This window comes from Scylla paramamosain, unplaced genomic scaffold (assembly GCF_035594125.1).
Source record: "Scylla paramamosain isolate STU-SP2022 unplaced genomic scaffold, ASM3559412v1 Contig4, whole genome shotgun sequence".
Classification (NCBI taxonomy): Eukaryota; Metazoa; Arthropoda; class Malacostraca; order Decapoda; family Portunidae; genus Scylla; species Scylla paramamosain.
In genome coordinates this window covers 1,033,090-1,057,195 of record NW_026973669.1, presented here as the reverse complement: position 1 = coordinate 1,057,195, position 24,106 = coordinate 1,033,090, and the positions used below count along the sequence as shown (strand labels likewise).

The 24,106-nt window shown below is 47.1% G+C and overlaps 2 protein-coding genes across 3 annotated transcripts; both read right to left on the bottom strand.

Annotated features, from left to right (window-relative positions):
* Positions 1-1,023: 1,023 nt before the first annotated feature.
* LOC135096410 (gastrula zinc finger protein XlCGF8.2DB-like) lies at positions 1,024-10,194 on the bottom strand. Of its 2 annotated transcripts, none has more exons than XR_010264744.1 (2): positions 1,608-8,857; positions 1,024-1,532 (listed from the first exon to the last, which is right to left on the bottom strand). XR_010264744.1 is itself a non-coding variant. In XM_063997899.1 (2 exons), the coding sequence occupies exon 2, from the start codon at positions 4,217-4,219 to the stop codon at positions 3,218-3,220; it is 1,002 nt and encodes a 333-aa protein (XP_063853969.1). In that variant the 5' UTR covers positions 4,220-4,295; positions 10,064-10,194; the 3' UTR covers positions 1,024-3,217. The 2 variants fall into 2 exon arrangements, 1 of the variants encoding a protein (XP_063853969.1); XM_063997899.1 differs by adding an exon at positions 10,064-10,194 and having other exon boundaries at positions 1,024-4,295.
* On the bottom strand, positions 9,661-23,191 carry LOC135096452 (gastrula zinc finger protein XlCGF57.1-like). Its single transcript, XM_063997954.1, has 5 exons — positions 23,177-23,191; positions 16,173-16,314; positions 16,023-16,084; positions 15,509-15,630; positions 9,661-13,848 (listed from the first exon to the last, which is right to left on the bottom strand). The coding sequence occupies exons 1-5, from the start codon at positions 23,189-23,191 to the stop codon at positions 12,267-12,269; spliced, it is 1,923 nt and encodes a 640-aa protein (XP_063854024.1). The 3' UTR covers positions 9,661-12,266.
* Positions 23,192-24,106: the final 915 nt, after the last annotated feature.

Sequence of the window (24,106 nt, the reverse complement as noted above, 5' to 3'; positions counted from 1 at the left end):
TCAATCTTTCACCACTATTCTGTCCACCTCTCTGATGCAAGAGTTAACCAGTATTCTCAATCTTTCACCACTATTGTCTGCAGCTCCCTGGTGCAAGAGTTAACCAATATTCTCAATCTTTCACCACTATACTGTCCACCTCCTGAATGAAAGAGTTAATCAGTATTCTCAATCTTTCACCACTATTCTGTCCACCTCCCTGATGCAAGAGTTAACCAGTATTCTCAGTCTCTCATCCCCTTTACTGGCACACTCCTGAACTCCCTGCCTGCTGCTGTTTCCCCCTGCCGGTGACTTGAACTCTTTCAGGAGGGAGGCTTCAACACACTCACCTAGCTTTGAATAGCAAGAGATGCAATGTTAAGTATCATCTCTCTCCATATCTGTCTTGTCTCCCACACCGTCCTCTCTCCCTCTCCCTCTCCCCTGCACTCCCACCCGCTCTGCCTGTCTCTGTGGCTTGTTTTTCAATCAAGTTTTGTTGTTTTCTTGTTTTGGTGAGAAGTGATGAAGAAGGCAGACCATCAGAACACCACGGCTATTGATGCACAGACCAGCAGTTTTCTTTGCCTCCCAGGATCATTAACCTTTCAACCCTTTCACAGCGACAGTCAACACTTCGCAGCACTAAAAGCAATGTGTAAAACCTCCACAAGCATTCACAGCAAAGAAAGGGATTAATAGGAAGAGATTTTGCAGCAGCAGCAGCAGCACACAAGAACACAAGGGTTGGTGCAGGAAGCCGTCAGGCCTGCACGTGGCAGTCCCTGTACAAAACATGCCTGTCTATTTCCACCTGTCATCCCTGTCCATACATTTGTCTAATATTTCAAAGCTCTGTAATGACTCAGCACTAACAACCTGACTACTGAGTCTATTCCAGTCATCCACTACTCTGTCTGTCATGGTAAGTTTATTATTGGCCATTTTGTACACACACACACACACACACACACACACACACACACACACACACACACACACACACACACATTATTTACTGTAGAACAACATAACTCAGCATTCTAGCAACAAAAGTTTATTCCAACACTTGAGTACAAAGTAACAACACACAAACACTAGTCACTCCAAGTCCCTCACACACCACCAGCACATCCACAACACCTCACCCCCACAGGAGTGTTTGGATGTGTCTGGCAACACCACTCTTCCTACAGAAACACTGCCACAAACACCACACCTGTACTTCCTTACCACAGTGTGGGTGAGGATGTTTGTCAAGATTACATTTCAGAATAAACCTTTTGGCCAGTCACCACACCACACCACACCCACAAGTCACTACTGGTACTGCCAGCTGGTTTGTGGCAGTAGTCTTGTGGCCAGTCACCACACCACACCACACCACACCCACAAGTCACTACTGGTACTGCCAGCTGGTTTGTGGCAGTAGTCTTGTGGCCAGTCACCACACCACACCACACCCACAAGTCACTACTGGTACTGCCAGCTGGTTTGTGGCAGTAGTCTTGTGGCCAGTCACCACACCACACCACACCCACAAGTCACTACTGGTACTGCCAGCTGGTTTGTGGCAGTAGTCTTGTGGCCAGTCACCACACCACACCACACCCACAAGTCACTACTGGTACTGCCAGCTGGTTTGTGGCAGTAGTCTTGTGGCCAGTCACCACACCACACCACACCCACAAGTCACTACTGGTACTGCCAGCTGGTTTGTGGCAGTAGTCTTGTTTTTTGGTGGTAGTTCTGACCTGCAAATCTTTTTCAAGGTGTTAAGGTAATTCTTTGTTGATTGTTTTTCTCATTTTTTGTGTTGTAGTGTGGCATTCTCTTGTGTTCCCAAACACTTGCATGTGGAGTGTTGAGCAAGGTGTTGAATGGCAAGGTGTTGAATGCAGTCCTGTTCACCAGTGTGTGTGTTTCTGGTGCTACCTTCTTGCCAGTCCTGCCGGTGCATGTGGAGCACTCCACCAGACCAAACTCCACGCCGGTGTCTCTGTCGGCCACCTGCGTGTTGTTGACGGGCAGCGGACGGCTCTGTGTCTGGCTGGCAGTGGAGTCTGGCTGGCGTTTGGTGGCAGGCTGGTGTTTCCAGTGGCCAGCCATTGTGGGGGCTCCTCTTTTCCTTTCTGTAGTCTGGTACAAACGAGTGCACGGAACGGTGCACTTGTGTAATCTTTCTGACCCAAAACTTGGGGCTTTGTCTACACCTGGAGCCTCAAACTTGCTGCATTGACTCACTCTCTTTCTCAGCAGACCTTCCTGTGTAAGTTGAACAGCTGGCATTGTTGTTGTTTACTTGTGTGTTTAACCGTGGTGGTCTGTATCCCCGGGGCTGCCTGATGCTGTGTTGGGTCTTCCAGCAGTGGCCTCCAGCATCCCTCGGCCACTTCTTTCTCGGGTGGGTCTTGTACTTCTGTTGAGGTCTTTGCCATGTGCCTGCACACCACCCCTGGCTTTTCTGCAAGCTGCCTCTTCATCTTTCTGGCCTTTATTTTCTTGTCTTTGTCCTCATTTGTGGTGCCAAGGCTTTGGCCGGGGCTCGGCCCCTGCCGGTCTTCCGCCCGGCCGGCCGTTGCTTGCGCTGCGCCTTCCTGTCATTCTGTCTGTTTTCTTGAGGAGGTTCCTTGTGTCGTTTTGGTCTTGCAGGAAGCTTGTTATCTGCCAGATTTCTTCTCTTTGATGGGTGATCCTCTGCTGCAGTTTCTCTCTCCAGGGTGGTTCAGAGCAGATCCTTCTGTTTCTGCTTCCTTCTGTCTTCCTACACTCAGGGTGCACTGAGTTTGTACAAGCCCCAGTGTGGGTGAGGATGTGTGTGTTAAGATTACCTTTGTGGGTAAATCTTTTCCCACACTGCAGGCACGGGAACATTCTCTCCCCGTTTTCTGCACTTTCCTGTTTTGTTGTCTGGTGAGTGCAATGGGCCCCGAGCCTGGTGTTAGCGGTCACACCCTCAGCAGCGCCGGCATTGCATCCGAGGGCTCTGTTCAGCGTGGCGACCGTTCCCTTGACCGCAGCTGTGTGTACCTCGTGGGCACTTGGGCGACCGGGGATTGCCTCCAGGCAGCTCTCAAGGTTTTCTTCATTAGCCCTGTCGCCCACACCACCACTGGTATTATACCGGTGTCCATCGGCGACCATGTTGTTCCCAGGTTACTTTTTAGGTCGTGATATTTTGTAGTTTTGTGCCTTTCAGCTCTACTGAGGCCGGAGTCACCGGGGACTGCAACAGCTATGATTTTGGCTGTTTTCTCTTCTTCTTTCCAGTGTGGGTGAGGATGTGTCTGTCAAGAGTACCCTTCCGGGTAAATCTTTTCCCACACTCCAGGCACTGGAACTTTCTTTCCCCAGTGTGGGTGAGGATGTGTCTGTTAAGATGACTCTCCTGGGTAAATCTTTTCCCACACTCCAGGCACTGGAACTTTCTCTCCCCAGTGTGGGTGAGGATGTGTGTGTTAAGGGAACCCTTCCAGGTAAATCTTTTCCCACACTCCAGGCACTGGAACTTTCTCTCCCCAGTGTGGGTGAGGATGTGACTGTCAAGAGTACACTTCTGGGTAAATCTTTTCCCACACTCCAGGCACTGGAACTTTCTCTCCCCAGTGTGGGTGAGGATGTGTGTTTTAAGGGAACTCTTCATGGTAAATCTTTTCCCACACTCCAGGCACTGGAACTTTCTCTCCCCAGTGTGGGTGAGGATGTGTGTGTTAAGGGAACCCTTCCAGGTAAATCTTTTCCCACACTCCAGGCACTGGAACTTTCTCTCCCCAGTGTGGGTGAGGATGTGTGTGTTAAGGGAACCCTTCCGGCTAAATCTTTTCCCACACTCCAGGCACTGGAACTTTCTCTCCCCAGTGTGGGTGAGGATGTGTGAGGCAAGATGACTCTCCTGGGTAAATCTTTTCCCACACTCCAGGCACTGGAACTTTCTCTCCCCAGTGTGGGTGAGGATGTGTGAGGCAAGATGACTCTTCCGGACAAATGTCTTCCTGCAGATGTCACACTTGTGGTTCCTACCACCAGTGTGGGTGGCAGTGTGTTCAGCGGGGCCACTCCTGCCTCTCAGCCTTGTCTTGCTGGCATGGGAGAGGACGTGTCTGGCAATGGCAGCCTTGGTGGAGCACACTTTGCCGCAGTGGTCACAAGTGTAGGTCCTCCTGCCTTGGGTCACCTGCTGCTCCAGGCTGTTACTACTGCTGCTGCTGCTGCTGTTGCCTGGCCTCGCACCCTCCATTGCAATGCTGCTCCTGGCCGTGGCTGTTCCTGCAGGAACCCTGGGGCTGCACCAAGGATGCACACTGACCTTGCACCTGTAACAGAGGAGGGCGTTACCACACAGGCGGCGAGGGGCTTCCTGCCTGTCTGGTGTCCAGGGGAGAGAGAGAGAGAGAGAGAGAGAGAGAGAGAGAGAGAGAGAGAGAGAGAGAGAGAGAGAGAGAGAGAGAGAGAGAGAGAGAGAGAGAGAGAGAGAGAGAGAGAGAGAGAGAGAGAGAGAGAGAGAGAGAGAGAGAGAGAGAGAGAGAGAGAGAGAGAGAGAGATTATTTTATTTTATAGTTTATTGACAGAATTTTGTGATTACAAGGAGCTTAAAGTAAAAATCATTTCACTAAAATCATTATATATAAAAAGAGCTACAAATAAAAATCCTGTCCAGATAAAATTAACCAATTCACATTGCAAAAAACAAACTTTCTCTAAACTTAACTCCTAAAAAATTCAAACTCCCTTTCTTTTAAAAAACAAGAACATTTTAGCCGTAAAGCTTTAACACATCGCAAACATAATCACATAAAGTACCTAATTTACCCTTATACTTCATTAAACTGGTAAAACTACTAAAATCCAACATATTATATCTAGCCCTACAGTCCCTTGACAAAGAACAATTTAACAAAACATGAGACTCATCTTGTACTGCATTACTATCACACATACACAGTCGCAACTCTGCTGGTATTCCATTCCTTCTACCCGTCTCAATTTTTAAATCATGTGACATTAGTCGAAGCCTCGTAAGGGCCTGCCTTTTGTAGTCCGGGACAAACTCATTGCTGACATAAACTGGATGTACTGATAGTTCAGGGTTAATTACTGATCTGTACGCCACATACTTAGATGCCGTCTCGGGTTTTTCTCTAATTTTTATTTTGACTATATCCAGTGGATTTACGTTATCTCTATACTGTAGTGCCTTCATCACAAATTGATACCCTGGAGTATTAGCTACTCTGCACAACTCAAATGCAACATAGAATGGTTCTTCAACGTTCGGTTCCCTTAACTTTGATTCTAGAAATTTCCTTCTCCTTTTTGCTATGACATCAAGTACAGGTGGAATACCTGATTCAATAAGACACATGTCGGGGCTTGTAAATTTCCTTACCCCTAGCAAGTTCTTTACTGCTCTATTGTATTGAACAATTATCTTTCTAGGATTATTTGTCAACCATGTTCCTGAGCTATAAAGAAGGGCAGAAGTGACAGCAGCATCAAATACTTTGCGCTTGTATGTATATGGCATAATGTTATTTGCTGCACAAAAAATTGCAAATTTATTGAGTTGCATCTCATTCACGGTTTCGTGAAGGTCCAATACTGTGTTCATCTTTGCATCATCACAAATCCATGCCCCAAGGTAAAGATACTTATGAACACAGTCTATCTTGATGTTACGAACAGTTAACGGCAATCTGTCTTCATCTGTACCTCGCACTACCATAAGTTTTGTTTTCTTTTCATTAGGTACCATTCCATATTCTTGGCAATAATCCAACACTGCGGTTAACTTTCTCACACACATTTCTTTAGAAGTAGCTAGTATTACCATGTCATCCAAAAGAAGGAGCGTATGTAGTTTCCCCAAGAATCCATCTGTATCTACACACCTGTTTATCATCCTAACCACCTCATCCATGTATATGGTGAATAAGAGACAACTCGATGGAGATCCTTGGCGGACTCCAACAGTGGCATCAATAGTTGCAGAACGTAACACACTTTGAGTACAGGAATACATAGCTTGTATAGCACGCAACATAACCTTACCACAACCACGTGATTTAAGCCATTCAAGCAATTTACCTTGAGGCACTCTATCATATGCTTTGCTGTAATCTATGAATAACATATACAGCTTCTTTTTCTTATAATTAGCCAGGTCACATAATAATCTTAACGTCATTATTTGTTCGACACATCCTCGACCGCTTTGAGCACCTGCTTGACATTTATCAATACTTGTCCATAGTTTTAATCTGTTCAAAATTAAGTAATCATACAATTTTGCCAATGTATTCATAATGGATATGCCTCTGTAGTTTCCACATTCAAGTCTGTCTTTACCTCCTTTGAAGAGTACAAAAAGTTTGCTACAACCCCATGAAACTGGATAACACACATTAAGAAAAACAACGTTAAACATATGTAAAAAGAACATGATCCAGTCAACAGGTAAAGCTCTCATAATTCCTGGACAAATACCAACATAACTTTTTCTAACATTCACATCCTTGAGTACTTTATCTAATTCTTGTACAGTGAAAGGTTCGTCTAATACGGGTATCGTTGGAGTCGAGTCATCTATACATACAGTGCGAATACTATTAGTGTGACACTCATTATTTAACAAGCTCTCGAAATGGGTCTTTAGTTGATCGTCTTCAGGTTGTCTGTGTTCGTGCGTATCAATATTCCCTGACCAGTTAATGGCCTTCCATATGAACTTAGCATCATTTGTTTCTAACATCCTTCTCCAGCGCGGCAACGTTCTGTCCCACGTTTCTTCCTGCTGGTCGAGACGTCCACATCTGTTCCTACGAGCAGCTTCATGAATAATTTCACTGCTCGATCTGAAGGCTTCAGAAATATTTTCAATACTAACAGCGTCCGGATTCGGTGGATCGAGACTTAGCAATTCGGTACTGAAATCATGTAAGTTTACGGTGTCATATCTTGGACTTTTCCACATCGACTCGTTTGCACGTATTCTTCGGTATGACTCACCCAGACCGTTAGCTCGTTCTAACAGCTCTGTCGGGGAAACTTGAGTCATTTCTTTAGTAGCGAGATCTACGCAAATTGGGGCGTGGTCGGAACCTTTAACTGACTTGTTTACCTCGACCGAACTGACAAATCTTACGCAATCGGAAGTAACCACGCACAAGTCAATCTCCGATGTCCATCTTGATCCTCTTCTAAAAGATAAGTCACCTCCTAAGGTAGTTCCTTTTCTGTTCAGGTGATTCATCACAACCATATTGTTACTTCTACACATGTTACGCAACATACGCCCGTGACTATTCACTACCGGATCCTTCACACCATCATATCTATAGACACTTCCATCACCACACGACAACACATGTGATCCAACTCATGCATTAAAATCACCTAAAACAACTACGTCACGAGTGTTCAAACACATCTCACTTAACGCTCGAAACGGTGAAGCTTCGCAATATAGTGAGTCTTCTGGAGGTATATAAACACCACCGAATTTCACATCTTTACACACCGATAAATTCACCCATATCATGTCATCTTCCTCCATGTTTACATTGGTCACATATTGCATCAACGCACATTTGAAGAGCAACATAACACCACCTCTGTTACAGCCTACTCTTGACTTATTGTTATACATATAGAAACCAGGTACGCTTTTTTCATACGCACTTTTAACCTCTAACAGCCAAACCAGATCATATTGCATTAAGAACTTAAGAATTTCCGGATCATTCAATTTTTCCCTTACTCCACATACATTCCATGAACATAATTTCAACACACTGGTATTTTTCTTTGTATTCAGAAAAAATATGGTGAAAACTTATCGATTACATTGCCATCCCTTAACAACACACGTCTTTTCCAATCATAACTAATAGACACACCCACATTTCCTGGCTTTTCTTTTTCTTCTCTTTCACGTTGCCTCAACCGCGCCATCTCCTTTCTCACTGCCGGGTGGACATCCTTCTTGACATACACAGAAGAGAGAGGTCCTTCAACTGATTTCAAGTTCTTTGCCATCCTCACGATCTCATTACGTTGATTTCCGTCTCCCACCACGACAAGAAGCGGTCGTTTCCTACGCTGGTCCTCTTTTCCGAGTCGTTTGATTTCCCACGCTGCAGGATCAACGTTTTGCTGATATCCAGTCGCTGCTATCACATTGCGTACTTTCTCAGCATCGTTGCACCCTGTTACATCGCTCTCTTCTGTCAACCCAGTAATAACTAAATTTCTCTTCCTCTCCTTGTTGTCCAAAGATTCTAAAAATAACTGTTGTTGTGAAATCATCTGGAATGCTTGGTCCAACTTATCAGACAACTGCTCCACTTCTTGTTTAATGCTGGCCATGCCTTTCACTTCCTCTTTTAAGCTTCTTATTTCCTCCAATAGATCATTATTAGATGGTTGTGTAGAGGCATCAGCTGTTAGTAGAGTTGTAAGCGCTCTCTTTAGTTGTGGGTTTGTCATTTTATTTATATCTGTTGGAGCCAACGCTCTAACAGTAGCTGGATCTTCATAGGTTGTCATGTTCACTTTGTTACGCACTTTATGACCTAGGTGCTGGGGCTTAAGTGTTAGGAGCTCGTCTTCTTACTACGTAGCAGAGTGACAGCTTGCTTTATGTGATGTGGTGCTTTATGTGGTGGCCTTTATGTGGTGGGTTTGCGACCTTGCTTGACGCTGTGTGGTGGTGTAGCCTTCCTTTATGTTGTGTAGTGGAGAGAGAGAGAGAGAGAGAGAGAGAGAGAGAGAGAGAGAGAGAGAGAGAGAGAGAGAGAGAGAGAGAGAGAGAGAGAGAGAGAGAGAGAGAGAGAGAGAGAGAGAGAGAGAGAGAGAGAGAGAGAGAGAGAGAGAGAGAGAGAGAGAGAGAAAGAGAGAGAGAAGACAGAGACAGAGACAGAGAGAGACAGAGACAGAGAGAGACAGAGAGAGACAGAGACAGAGAGAGAGAGAGAGAGAGAGAGAGAGAGAGAGAGAGAGAGAGAGAGAGAGAGAGAGAGAGAGAGGGGAGGGGGCCCACTGAGATGCTGGTCACTGAACAGGGTCCAAGGCAGTTGTCAAAAATTGCAGGATAAGTGTGTTGAAGCCTCCCTCTTGAAGGAATTCAAGTCATACGAAGGTGAAAATAGAGAAGCAGGCAGGGAGCTCCAGTATTACCAGAGAAAAGGGATGAATGATTGAGAATACTGGTTAACTCTTGCATTAGAGAGGTGCACAGAATAGTGGTGAGAGAAAGAAGAAAGTGTTGAGCAGCAAGGCTGTGGGAGGAGGGGAAGCATGCAGTTAGCAAGATCAGAAGAGCAGTTAGCATGAAAATAGCTGTAAAAGACAGCACGAGATGCAACACTGCGGCGATGAGAGAAAGGCTGAAGACAGTCAGTTAGAGGAGAGGAGTTGATGAGACAAAAAGCTTTTGATTCCAACCTGTCTAGAAGAATGGTATGAGTGGAACCCTCCCCCCCCCCCCAGACATGTGAAGTATACTCCATACATGAACGGATAAGGCCCCTGTACAAAGTCAGCAGCTGGGGGGGGTGAGAAAAACTGGCAGAGACATCTCAGAACACCTGACTTCCTAGAAGCTGTTTTTGCTAGAGATGAGATGTGAAGTTTCCAGTTCAGATTATAAGTAAAGTACGAGTACAGACCGAGGATGTTCAGTGTAGAAGAGGGGGACAGTTGAGTGTCATTGAAGAAGAGGGGATAGTTGTCTGGAAGGTTGTGTCAAGTTGATAGATGGAGGAATTGAGTTTTTGTGGCATTGAACAATACCAAGTTTGCTCTGCCCTAATCTGGAATTTTGGAGAGATCAGAAGTCTGTGACTTCCATGCATGAACTGTTTACTTCCTGTATAACAACATTACTCAGCATTCTAGCAACAAAAGTTTATTCCAACACTTGAGTACAAAGTAACAACACACAAACACTAGTCACTCCAAGTCCCTCACACACCACCAGCACATCCACAACACCTCACCCCCACAGGAGTGTTTGGATGTGTCTGGCAACACCACTCTTCCTACAGAAACACTACCACAAACACCACACCTGTACTTCCTTACCACAGTGTGGGTGAGGATGTTTGTCAAGATTACATTTCAGAATAAACCTTTTGGCCAGTCACCACACCACTCCACACCCACAAGTCACTACTGGTACTGCCAGCTGGTTTGTGGCAGTAGTCTTGTGGCCAGTCACCACACCACACCACACCACACCCACAAGTCACTACTGGTACTGCCAGCTGGTTTGTGGCAGTAGTCTTGTGGCCAGTCACCACACCACACCACACCCACAAGTCACTACTGGTACTGCCAGCTGGTTTGTGGCAGTAGTCTTGTGGCCAGTCACCACACCACACCACACCCACAAGTCACTACTGGTACTGCCAGCTGGTTTGTGGCAGTAGTCTTGTGGCCAGTCACCACACCACACCACACCCACAAGTCACTACTGGTACTGCCAGCTGGTTTGTGGCAGTAGTCTTGTGGCCAGTCACCACACCACACCACACCACACCCACAAGTCACTACTGGTACTGCCAGCTGGTTTGTGGCAGTAGTCTTGTGGCCAGTCACCACACCACACCACACCCACAAGTCACTACTGGTACTGCCAGCTGGTTTGTGGCAGTAGTCTTGTGGCCAGTCACCACACCACACCACACCACACCCACAAGTCACTACTGGTACTGCCAGCTGGTTTGTGGCAGTAGTCTTGTGGCCAGTCACCACACCACACCACACCCACAAGTCACTACTGGTACTGCCAGCTGGTTTGTGGCAGTAGTCTTGTTTTTTGGTGTTAGTTCTGACCTGCGAATCTTTTTCAAGGTGTTAAGGTAATTCTTTCTTGATTGTTTTTCTTATTTTTTGTGTTGTAGTGTGGCATTCTCTTGTGATCCCAAACACTTGCATGTGGAGTGTTGAGCAAGTTGTTGAATGCAGTCCTGTTCACCAGTGTGTGTGTTTCTGGTGCTACCTTCTTGCCAGTCCTGCCGGTGCATGTGGAGCACTCCACCAGACCAAACTCCACACAGGTGTCTCTGTCGGCCACCTGCGTGTTGTTGACGGGCAGCAGACGGCTCTGTGTCTGGCTGGCAGTGGAGTCTGGCTGGCGTTTGGTGGCAGGCTGGTGTTTCCAGTGGCCAGCCATTGTGGGGGCTCCTCTTTTCCTTTCTGTAGTCTGGTACAAACGAGTGCACGGAACGGTGCACTCGTGTAATCTTTCTGACCCAAAACTTGGGGCTTTGTCTACACCTGGAGCCTCAAACTTGCTGCATTGACTCACTCTCTTTCTCAGCAGACCTTCCTCTGTAAGCTGAACAGCTGGCATTGTTGTTTACTTGTGTGTTTAACCGTGGTGGTCTGTATCCCAGGGGCTGCCTGATGCTGCGTGGGGTCTTCCAGCATCCCTCGGCCACTTCTTTCTCGGGTGGGTCTTGTACTTCTATTGAGGTCTTTGCCATGTGTCTGCACACCACCCCTGGCTTTTCTGCAAGCTGCCTCTTCATCTTTCTGGCCTTTATTTTCTTGTCTTTGTCCTCATCTGTGGTGCCAAGGCTTCGGCCGGGGCTCGGCCCCTGCCGGTCTTCCGCCCGGCCGGCCGTTGCTTGCGCTGCGCCTTCCTGTCATTCTGTCTGTTTTCTTGAGGAGGTTCCTTGTGTCGTTTTGGTCTTACAGGAAGCTTGTTATCTGCCAGATTTCTTCTCTTTGATGGGTGATCCTCTGCTGCAGTTTCTCTCTCCAGGGTGGTTCAGAGCAGATCCTTCTGTTTCTGCTTCCTTCTGTCTTCCTACACTCAGGGTGCACTGAGTTTGTACAAGCCCCAATGTGGGTGAGGATGTGTGTGTTAAGATTACCTTTGTGGGTAAATCTTTTCCCACACTGCAGGCACGGGAACATTCTCTCCCCGTTTTCTGCACTTTCCTGTTTTGTTGTCTGGTGAGTGCAATGGGCCCCAAGCCTGGTGTTAGTGGTCACACCCTCAGCAGCACCGGCATTCCATCCGAGGGTTATGTTCAGCGTGGCGACCGTTCCCTTGACCGCAGCTGTGTGTACCTCGTGGGCACTTGGGCGACCGGGGATTGCCTCCAGGCAGCTCTCAAGGTTTTCTTCATTAGCCCTGTCGCCCACACCACCACTGGTATTATACCGGTGTCCATCGGCGACCATGTTGTTCCCAGGTCACTTTTTAGGTCGTGATATTTTGTAGTTTTGTGCCTTTCAGCTCTACTGAGGCCGGAGTCACCGGGGACTGCAACAGCTATGATTTTGGATGTTTTCTCTTCTTCTTTCCAGTGTGGGTGAGGATGTGTCTGTCAAGAGTACCCTTCTGGGTAAATCTTTTCCCACACTCCAGGCACTGGAACTTTCTCTCCCCAGTGTGGGTGAGGATGTGACTGTCAAGAGTACACTTCTGGGTAAATCTTTTCCCACACTCCAGGCACTGGAACTTTCTCTCCCCAGTGTGGGTGAGGATGTGTGTGTTAAGGGAACCCTTCCGGGTAAATCTTTTCCCACACTCCAGGCACTGGAACTTTCTCTCCCCAGTGTGGGTGAGGATGTGTGTGTTAAGATCACTTTTCTGGGTAAATTTTTTCATACACTCCAGGCACTGGAACTTTCTCTCCCCAGTGTGGGTGAGGATGTGTGTGTTAAGGGAACCCTTCCGGGTAAATCTTTTCCCACACTCCAGGCACTGGAACTTTCTCTCCCCAGTGTGGGTGAGGATGTGTCTGTTAAGATCACTTTTCTGGGTAAATCTTTTCCCACACTCCAGGCACTGAAACTTTCTCTCCCCAGTGTGGGTGAGGATGTGTATGTTAAGGGAACCCTTCCGGGTAAATCTTTTACCACACTCCAGGCACTGGAACTTTCTCTCCCCAGTGTGGGTGAGGATGTGTCTGTTAAGATGATTTTTGTGGATAAATCTTTTCCCACACTCCAGGCACTGGAACTTTCTCTCCCCAGTGTGGGTGAGGATGTGTCTGTTAAGATGATTTTTGTGGATAAATCTTTTCCCACACTCCAGGCATTGGAACTTTCTCTCCCCAGTGTGGATGAGGATGTGTTTGTTAAGATTACTTTTGTTGATAAATCTTTTCCCACACTCCAGGCACTGGAACTTTCTCTCCCCAGTGTGGATGAGGATGTGTGTGTTAAGATCACTTTTCTGGGTAAATTTTTTCATACACTCCAGGCACTGGAACTTTCTCTCCCCAGTGTGGGTGAGGATGTGTGTGTTAAGGGAACCCTTCCGGGTAAATCTTTTCCCACACTCCAGGCACTGGAACTTTCTCTCCCCAGTGTGGGTGAGGATGTGTGTGTTAAGATGACTCTCCTGGGTAAATCTTTTCCCACACTCCAGGCACTGGAACTTTCTCTCCCCAGTGTGGATGAGGATGTGTCTGTTAAGATGACTCTCCTGGGTAAATCTTTTCCCACACTCCAGGCACTGGAACTTTCTCTCCCCAGTGTGGGTGAGGATGTGTGAGGCAAGATGACTCTTCCAGACAAATGTCTTCCCGCAGAGGTCACACTTGTGGTTCCTGCCACCAGTGTGGGTGGCAGTGTGTTCAGCGGGGCCACTCCTGCCTCTCAGCCTTGTCTTGCTGGCATGGGAGAGGACGTGTCTGGCAATGGCAGCCTTGGTGGAGCACACTTTGCCGCAGTGGTCACAAGTGTAGGTCCTCCTGCCTGGGCTTGCCTGCTGCTCCAGGCTGTTACTACTGCTGCTGCTGCTGCTGCTGCCTGGCCTCGCACCCTCCATTGCTACGCTGCTCCTGGCCGTGGCTGGTCCTGCAGGAACCCTGGGGCTGCACCAAGGATGCACACCGACCTTGCACCTGTAACAGAGGAGGCCGTCACTACACAGGCAGCGAGGGGCTTCCTGCCTCAGCCTCAGCCTAACACACAGCCTCCACAGACAAGATACACCTGGCACCTGTAACAGAGGAGGCCATCACCACACAGGCAGCGAGGGGCTTCCTGCCTGTCTGTGTACGAGAGAGAGAGAGAGAGAGAGAGAGAGAGAGAGAGAGAGAGAGAGAGAGAGAGAGAGAGAGAGAGAGAGAGAGAGAGAGAGAGAGAGAGAGAGAGAGAGAGAGAGAGAGAGAGAGAGAGAGAGAGAGAGAGAGAGAGAGAGAGAGAGAGAGAGAGATAAGGATAAGTGTGTTGAAGCCTCCCTCTTGAAGGAATTCAAGTCATACGAAGGTGGAAATACAGAAGCAGGCAGGGAGCTCCAGTATTACCAGAGAAAAGGGATGAATGATTGAGAATACTGGTTAACTCTTGCATTAGAGAGGTGCACAGAATAGTGGTGAGAGAAAGAAGAAAGTGTTGAGCAGCAAGGCTGTGGGAGGAGGGGAAGCATGCAGTTAGCAAGATCAGAAGAGCAGTTAGCATGAAAATAGCTGTAAAAGACAGCACGAGATGCAACACTGCGGCGATGAGAGAAAGGCTGAAGACAGTCAGTTAGAGGAGAGGAGTTGATGAGACAAAAAGCTTTTGATTCCAACCTGTCTAGAAGAACGGTATGAGTGGAACCCCCCCAGACATGTGAAGCATACTCCATACATGGACGGATAAGGCCCCTGTAAAAAGTTAGCAGCTGGGGGTGGTGAGAAAAACTGGCGGAGACATCTCAGAACACCTGACTTCCTAAAAGCTGTTTTTGCTAGAGATGAGATGTGAAGTTTCCAGTTCAGATTATAAGTAAAGTACAGACCGAGGATGTTCAGTGTAGAAGAGGGGGACAGTTGAGTGTCATTGAAGAAGAGGGGATAGTTGTCTGGAAGGTTGTGTCGAGTTGATAGATGGAGGAATTGAGTTTTTGTGGCATTGAACAATACCAAGTTTGCTCTGCCCTAATCTGGAATTTTGGAGAGATCAGTAGTCTGTGACTTCCCTGCATGAACTGTTTACTTCCTGAATGGTTGGAAGTCTAGAAAAAGACGTGGAAAAGTGCAGGGTGGTATCATCAGCATTGGAGTGGATAGGACAAGAAGTTTGGTTTAAAAGATCATTGTTGAATAATAGGAAGAGAGTGGGTGACAGGACAGAACCCTGAGGAACACCACTGTTAATAGATCTAGGAGAAGAACAGTGACCGTCTACCACAGCAGCAATAGAACGGCCAGAAAGGACAGGGCTGGTGGATCTTCAGGTGGTAAGACTGGGCTGGTGGATCTTCAGGTTATCCAAATAAATAAATAAATAAATAAATAAATAAATAAATAAATAAATAAATAAATAAATAAATAAAAAACTGACTTCTTGCAAAGAGTAAGATAATAACTTGTGACAATGACACAAGTGTTGCCAACAGTGGTGCAGTGTTCTGAGTCCCCAGCCACTGACCTGAGGGGCTCTGGGGCAGAGAGGATGGGAGGACTTGCCAGCCACTGACCTGAGGGGCTCTGGGGCAGAGAGGATGGGAGGACTTGCCAGCCACTGACCTGAGGGGCTCTGGGGCAGAGAGGATGGGAGGACTTGCCAGCCACTGACCTGAGGGGCTCTGGGGCAGAGAGGATGGGAGGACTTGCCAGCCACTGATCTAAGAGGCTCTGGGGCACAATGGACAGGAGGACTTGCCAGTCTGGCCTTGCTCTTTCACCGCGTCTGTTCTCCTGCAAGACAAACAAATAAAACAATAATAAACAAATTAACAAAATAACAAAAATAAAACAAGAAAGCAGAAAACACTAACTGACGGTGTGTGTCTTGTCCTGCGTGGCTGCCACCACTGTGACGGGAAAATCTTGCCCAGAAAACCTAACCTAACCTAACCTCACTCAGTATGGGCCGGGAAATCCCCAGAAAGGACAACGCCCAAACACTCGCGACAAAATGGTCAGACCACAGGCAGGCAGCACCAGCAGACAGCCAGGCGGCGCCGCCACGTCTTGGGAATAAAAGAAATCAACAAACAAACAAACAAACAAACCACAACAACAGTGACGGTGACCACCACCTTAGTCACTCACCTCCCGACATTTACTTGTTCCCCGCCCACCATTACCTGCACGCCCTCAGGTGAGCCCAGGGAGGCGCCGCCACGTGACCACAGGTGACCCAGGCCAGCTCAGACACAGGCGCAAGCTGCCGCACACTCAGCGTGACCTGACCACTGACCACCACGCTGACGTCTTGTCTGTTCCCTCCACCAGACACAGAGTGGACAGGTGACCACAGGTGACCCAGGCCAGCTCAGACACAGGCGCAAGCTGCCGCACACTCAGCGTGACCTGACCACTGACCACCACGCAGCACGCGGACGCTCCAACAGACACAGACAACATCTTGATCTTGATCTTGATGGTACAGGTGGCACAGGATCACTCCTGAGCCAGGCCTTTGGATCGGCAACTCCTGTAGAAAGGGGAAAAAAAAAAAAAAGAGAAACGAACAGCATCCTCTATCCTAATTGTTCATACACCTGGCACGCCACATTCTCTCCAGAAACTCTTTCACCGCCTCAATCATCCTTTCATTGGCCTCTCTACCCAGTCCCAGCAACAACACCATCCATTCCTTTCCTGTCTTCTCCACTCTTTCATTCCTATCATGCCCTAACTCAGTCAGTATCACTTGCATCATCTCATTCCTGTCTCTGGCATACTGCACACACTCCAGCACCACATGTTCCACCGTCTCATCCTCTCCCATGTCACACATCTGGCACACTTTGCTGCGGGACTCAGACCACCTGTAACTCCTTGCATTCACATCCATACACTGTGCCCTCGCTCGGAAGAGAAGATCACCGCCCAAGCTTCCATCATACCACCTTTCATACCTCGGGGCCTCTTTCTCCTTGTACCATTCCAGGGTCTTCTTTCTTTCCATCTCATTCTTCCATTCATTCAGTCCCACACATTTCACTTCTTTGACTATCTCATTCTTCCATTTTCTCACATCCCATTCGGCTCCCACTCTTCCTCCTCTTGTTACCACCCATTCACGCTCATTTTGATTCCTCCCAGCCATTCTTATCGCCCACACAACTTGCAATCCATTCCTGTCTGTCATTCTCATGCATCTCTTCCTCCATTTGCTTCCACTTTCATTCCACAGGTACACCTTCCTTGCTATTCTTGCATCATCCATTCTCTCAAGCCTAATCTTGTACCTAAGTGTGGCTTTTGTGAGTCTTTCTCTGAAGGTGCTCCATCCCATGTCACCTCTCAAGGCTTCAACTGCTGTGCACCTCGGTGCACTCAGTGCCATCCTTGCTACTTTGTTCTGGCCCACTTCTAACTTATCAATTTCACTTTCATTCCATGCAATCACATCCATACCATACATTATACATGGCACAGCCACACTCTTCCACACTTCTCTCAACACATCATACTTACTTGCTCTCATCCTTGCCGCGCTTCCCAATCGACCTACCCACTGGTTTACCATACTTATCTTTTCATTCTTTGCCTTTGCACACCCACTAGGACTCATCCACATCCCTAAGTACTTGTATTCTTGCACACGTCTCAACTCATTCTCTCCAAGTCTCCATACCACATTACTTTCATCCTCTGATCTATTCACAATCATTACTTTGCTTTTCTCACTGCTAAACCTTACTCCAAAGTCTTTACCATAGCCATCCACTACATCCAACAAACTTTGAAGCTCATCTGCCGATTCACTCATAACAACTACATCATCTGCATAAAGGAGCACACATACTTTATCATTCCCCACACTTACCCCTACATTCATTCTTCTCATCCTGGCTGCTAGCTCCTCTGTATACAGGCTAAAAAGGGTTGGTGACAATATACAGCCCTGCCTAACTCCTCTCTCACTCCTCACCCAGTCTGTTTCTATGTCTCCTAGCCTGTATCTAGCTCTTGTGTCCACATACATACTTTGCACTACGTTAACTATCTTTGCACTCAATCCAATCTTTTCTAAGACTCTACCTAACATTTCTCTGTTCACTCTATCATAAGCTTTCTCTATATCCAAAAAACCTAGGTACAATTTACCCCCATCCTTCTTTTTCTTCTCAATCATTTCATTCACCACAAACATATTGTCCTCAGCTCTCCTGTCCCTACGAAAACCATTCTGTTCCTCACCCAGCACTCCAGCTCTCTCAATCCATTTACACAGTCTCTCATTCAACACTGCACTGAAAACTTTACCTACTGTATTCACTAATGCAATTGGCCTGTAGTTCTTCAGCTCATTCTTACTCTTAAATCCTCCCTTATGTAACAGACACACTCGGCTCTCATTCCACTTTCTTGGCACTCTCTCTTCATCCCACACTCGGTTGAATAACTCAGTCATTCTGTCTATCACTACCTCCCCACCATTCTTGTAGAACTCATAGGGTATATCATCTGGACCTGCTGCCTTGCCATTCTTCTGCCTTCTCACACACCTCTCCACTTCATCCCTACTGATTCTTTCATCCAGTTCATCTGCATTCTTCCTTTCCAGTGTTACACATTCTTCTCTCACACTAAACATCTCACCTACCCCACCTACTTCTTCCCAGAACCCTTTGATTGCCTCCCTGATTCCATCCTTCTCTGTTATAACTACACCCTCCACTTTTAGACTCTCCACACCAACACTGCCTGACATATTCTCACCTCTCATGAACTTGTACCATTCACGGCCACCTTCCATACCTTTCTCCCTTAAAGATTGAATCACGCTCCTTTCACTCTTCACTTTAGCATTCATTATCATTCGTCTCGTCAACCGCTGCTGCTTCACATACGCTGCCCATGCATTCAGATACTCATTCTCTGCCTCATCGCTTTCATGCCTCTTTTTCCTCAGCCATCTACACTGTCTACTCATTCTCTTTCGCTCCTTGCTAGCCGCTCTGATTTCATCATTCCACCATGGTTTACAGACATTCTTTCTTCTACCTACTCTCACAAACCCTATCTGGTTCTCAGCAGCACCCCTCACGTCCTCAACCAGTTTCTCATTCAGATGCTCCACGTCATGCACACTTTCGTCGTCCCAGCTTCTCTCACTCAGATCAACCTGAAAGTTCTCCCACCCTACATCTCTCAGTCTCCACTTCTTTCTCTTACTTGCCACTTTCACTTCATTCCCACCCTGCATCAAGCACTCCACAACCAGCATGTTGTGATCGGACACAATATCAACCAAACCTTCCTCATCTATCCACATGTGCGACACAATTTCACGCATTCTTCCATTCACCAACATGTAGTCAACAAAACACACAATCTTGATCTTGATCTTGATGGTACAGGTGGCACAGGATCACTCCTGAGCCAGGCCTTTGGATCGGCAACTCCTGTAGAAAGGGGAAAAAAAAAAAGAGAAACGAACAGCATCCTCTATCCTAATTGTTCATACACCTGGCACGCCACATTCTCTCCAGAAACTCTTTCACCGCCTCAATCATCCTTTCATTGGCCTCTCTACCCAGTCCCAGCAACAACACCATCCATTCCTTTCCTGTCTTCTCCACTCTTTCATTCCTATCATGCCCTAACTCAGTCAGTATCACTTGCATCATCTCATTCCTGTCTCTGGCATACTGCACACACTCCAGCACCACATGTTCCACCGTCTCATCCTCTCCCATGTCACACATCTGGCACACTTTGCTGCGGGACTCAGACCACCTGTAACTCCTTGCATTCACATCCATACACTGTGCCCTCGCTCGGAAGAGAAGATCACCGCCCAGGCTTCCATCATACCACCTTTCATACCTCGGGGCCTCTTTCTCCTTGTACCATTCCAGGGTCTTCTTTCTTTCCATCTCATTCTTCCATTCATTCAGTCCCACATATTTCACTTCTTTGTCTATCTCATTCTTCCATTTTCTCACATCCCATTCGGCTCCCACTCTTCCTCCTCTTGTTACCACCCATTCACGCTCTTTTTGATTCCTCCCAGCCATTCTTATCGCCCACACAACTTGCAATCCATTCCTGTCTGTCATTCTCATGCATCTCTTCCTCCATTTGCTTCCACTTTCATTCCACAGGTACACCTTCCTTGCTATTCTTGCATCATCCATTCTCTCAAGCCTAATCTTGTACCTAAGTGTGGCTTTTGTCAGTCTTTCTCTAAAGGTGCTCCATCCCATGTCACCTCTCAAGGCTTCAACTGCTGTGCACCTCGGTGCACTAAGTGCCATCCTTGCTACTCTATTCTGGCCCACTTCTAACTTATCAATTTCACTTTCATTGCATGGAATCACATCCATACCATACATTATACATGGCACAGCCACACTCTTCCACACTTCTCTCAACACATCATACTTACTTGCTCTCATCCTTGCCGCGCTTCCCAATCGACCTACCCACTGGTTTACCATACTTATCTTTTCATTTTTTGCCTTTGCACACCCACTAGGACTCATCCACATCCCCAAGTACTTGTATTCTTGCACCTGTCTCAACTCATTCTCTCCAAGTCTCCATACCACATTACTTTCATCCTCTGACCTATTCACAATCATTACTTTGCTTTTCTCACTGCTAAACCTTACTCCAAAGTCTTTACCATAGCCATCCACTACATCCAACAAACTTTGAAGCTCATCTGCCGATTCACTCATAACAACTACGTCATCTGCATAAAGGAGCACACATACTTTATCATTCCCCACACTTACCCCTACATTCATTCTTCTCATCCTGGCTGCTAGCTCCTCTGTATACAGGCTAAAAAGGGTTGGTGACAATATACAGCCCTGCCTAACTCCTCTCTCACTCATCACCCAGTCTGTTTCTATGTCTCCTAGCCTGTATCTAGCTCTTGTGTCCACATACATACTTTGCACTATGTTAACTATCTTTGCACTCAATCCAATCTTTTCTAAGACTCTACCTAGCATTTCTCTGTTCACTCTATCATAAGCTTTCTCTATATCCAAATTACCCCCATCCTTCTTTTTCTTCTCAATCATTTCATTCACCACAAACATATTGTCCTCAGCTCTCCTGTCCCTACGAAAACCATTCTGTTCTTCACCCAGCACTCCAGCTCTCTCAATCCATTTACACAGTCTCTCATTCAACACTGCACTGAAAACTTTACTTATTGTACTCACTAATGCAATTGGCCTGTAGTTCTTCAGCTCATTCTTACTCTTAAATCCCCCCTTATGCAACAGACACACTCTGCTCTCATTCCACTTTCTTGGCACTCTCTCTTCATCACACACTCGGTTGAATAACTCAGTCATTCTGTCTATCACTACCTCCCCACCATTCTTGTAGAACTCATAGGGTATATCATCTGGACCTGCTGCCTTGCCATTCTTCTGCCTTCTCACACACCTCGCCACTTTATCCCTACTGATTCTTTCATCCAGTTCATCTGCATTCTTCCTTTCCAGTGTTACACATTCTTCTCTCACACTAAACATCTCACCTACCCCACCTACTTCTTCCCAGAACCCTTTGATTGCCTCCCTGATTCCGTCCTTCTCTGTTATAACTACACCCTCCACTTTTAGACTCTCCACGCCAACACTGCCTCACATATTCTCACCTCTCATGAACTTGTACCATTCACGGCCACCTTCCATACCTTTCTCCCTTAAAGATTGAATCATACTCCTTTCACTCTTCACTTTAGCATTCATTATCATTCGTCTTGTGAACCGCTGCTGCTTCACATACGCGGCCCATGCATTCTCATACTCATTCTTTGCCTCATCGCTTTCATGCCTCTTTTTCCTCAGCCATCTACACTGTCTACTCATTTCCTCATTTCCATTTCTACTCGTTTCCTGTGCCTTACGCTCCTTTCCAGTCATAACATACTCGCATCCCTCCATTCGTACATCATCTCTCAGGTGAGTCTCAGTGAGCCCGACTAAGTCGAACCTCCACTCCCTGAGCTCCTTGCATACATCCTCAAACTTGCCCACACCCCATCCTCTCACATTCATACAGCCAATCTTCACACATTTACTTGCCTGGCTAGTCTCTTTTCTTCCATGTTCGCTGACATCAGTGGGTCCTCCTCGTCATGCCTCGTCCACACAACACACCTGCCTCGCCCTCATCCACTCGGCCAGTCGACGTCCTAGCCTCTCATTCCCGTTGTGGTTGAGGTGGACCCCGTCTCTCCCGAAGAATTTGTCCTGGTCAAGGATCCCATCCATGTCCAGGAAGCTCACGTTGCCCTTCTTATCTGCCATCCATTCCATCTTGACCTTCATGAGTTCCATGCATATCTTGCGGTTCGTTTCTCTTCTGACCTTCTCCTACTGCACTCCTTCCCGTGGGCGCCGCAGGACCCCCACCACAGCCACACACATCTTCTTTTCTTCTGCTGCCCTCACTGCTTCTATCACTTCCTTTACTGTGTCTTCAGCACCTGCCTCTACTAAGTTGTTGCCTCCTCCTTGGACAACTAGCAGGCTTCTCTCTTCCATTTCTTGCACTTCTTCCTTGACTTTCCTCTTGACGTCTTGGATCTTAGCACCTCCCATGCTGGTGCACTCAATTTCCCTTCTCACAAAGTCGGGAGTCTTCCTTACCATGCTGTCTCCAATGACACGTACTGGGGCTTTCTTGATTACCATTCTCTTCTTCCTTGGGCGTCTGTCTGTTCTGGCCACTTCCACCACTTCTTGCTGGTCTTTTCTCTCTTCAGTCTTCGTCGTCTGTGCTTCTGCCTCTTTCATCAGGTTTTCTGTCTGGGTGCTCTGCTCCACTCTCTCTTCTTTTTCCTCATCCTGGTTCCTCCACTCATTGAGGCTCTTGCTCAGGCATTCCCTGCAGAGGAACACCAGAAGCTCGAACCCCAGCGCCTTCATGTTGGCCTCCCTCATGCCCACACAGGCTACATGGAACCAGGCCATGCATCTCTCGCATGCCACAGCCCTTTGCCTGTTCGCCACACTCTCCTCGCATGAACCACACGCGCTCATCACCATTTTCAGGGTATTTCAGCACACAGGCAAGAGAACATAAACCACAAAACTCAGAGAAAACTCAGAGAGCAAGGCAAAGCCACTTGTACACACCGCCACAGCTCACCAAAAAGTTCTTTCTTCAGGGTGGCTCGAACTTAATCTTGATTTTGACGCCTAGGGAGGCTTGGGATTACTCCTGAATCAAGCCTTCATAACGGCAAATCCTGTACGAAAAACAGGAAAAAAACAAAAATATTAAACAGAAAAACATGCATCATCTTTCATACCTGGGGATTGCTCATGTCAGTTTTTTTTTATTGATAACTCCCGTTAGGAAAAAAAAAAAAAAAAAAAAAAAAAAAAAAAAAGAAAAAAGGCAAACGTAAAACAGACGCCATATTTCACACCACTAACTCCTACATCTAGCGGTCCACATTTTCTGCAGAAACACTTTGACAGCCTCAATCATCCTTCCATTCGTCTCCCCACACAGTCCCAGCAGCAACACCATCCACTCCCTTCCTGTCTTCTCCACTGTGACGTTCCCCAGTTCCCTCAGCACCACTTGCATCATCTCATTCCTGTCTCTGGCATACTTCACACACTCCAGCACCACACGCTCCACCGTCTCATCCTCTCCCATGTCACACGTCTGGCACACTTCGCTGCTGGACTCGGACCATCTGTAACTCCCTGCATTCACATCCATACACTGTGCCCTCGCTCGAAAGAGATCGCCTCTCAGGCTTCCATTATACCACCTAGCATACGTCGGGGCCTCTTTCTCTCGCCAATACCACGCCAAAGTACTCTTTTGTTCCATCTTACTCTTCCATTCACTCAGTCCCACATGTTTCACTACTCCATCTCACTCTTCCACTTTCTTACACCCCAATCTAAACCCTCTCCATTTCTAGCAATCATACTCCAGTCACTCTCAACATGCGTCCCCTCAAGCCGCTGAAAAGCCCACCTAGTTTCCAAGCCTTTTTTAACTGCCATCCTAACACACTTCTTCCCCCACCTGCTACTCTCTCTCTCTCTCTCTCTCTCTCTCTCTCAAAGTACTCCAGCCCATGTCTCCCCTAAAAAGCCTCTATCGCTGCATACCTTGGTGCATTCAGTGCCATTCTTGCTACTCTATTCTCTCCTACTTTTACATTCTCTAGTTCATTCTCATTCCACACAATCACGTCCATACCAAACACAATGCTCGG

Excerpts from the sequence above, each read along its gene's own strand:
- LOC135096410 (XM_063997899.1), bottom strand. The coding sequence starts at position 4,219 with ATGGAGGGTGCGAGGCCAGGCAACAGCAGCAGCAGCAGCAGTAGTAAC.
- LOC135096452 (XM_063997954.1), bottom strand. Across the intron at positions 15,631-16,022 it reads GCTCACCTGAGGGCGTGCAG|GAGAACAGACGCGGTGAAAG; the intron begins GTAATGGTGGGC and ends TTTGTCTTGCAG. Across the intron at positions 13,849-15,508 it reads TCTGCCCCAGAGCCCCTCAG|GTGCAAGGTCGGTGTGCATC; the intron begins GTCAGTGGCTGG and ends CCTCTGTTACAG.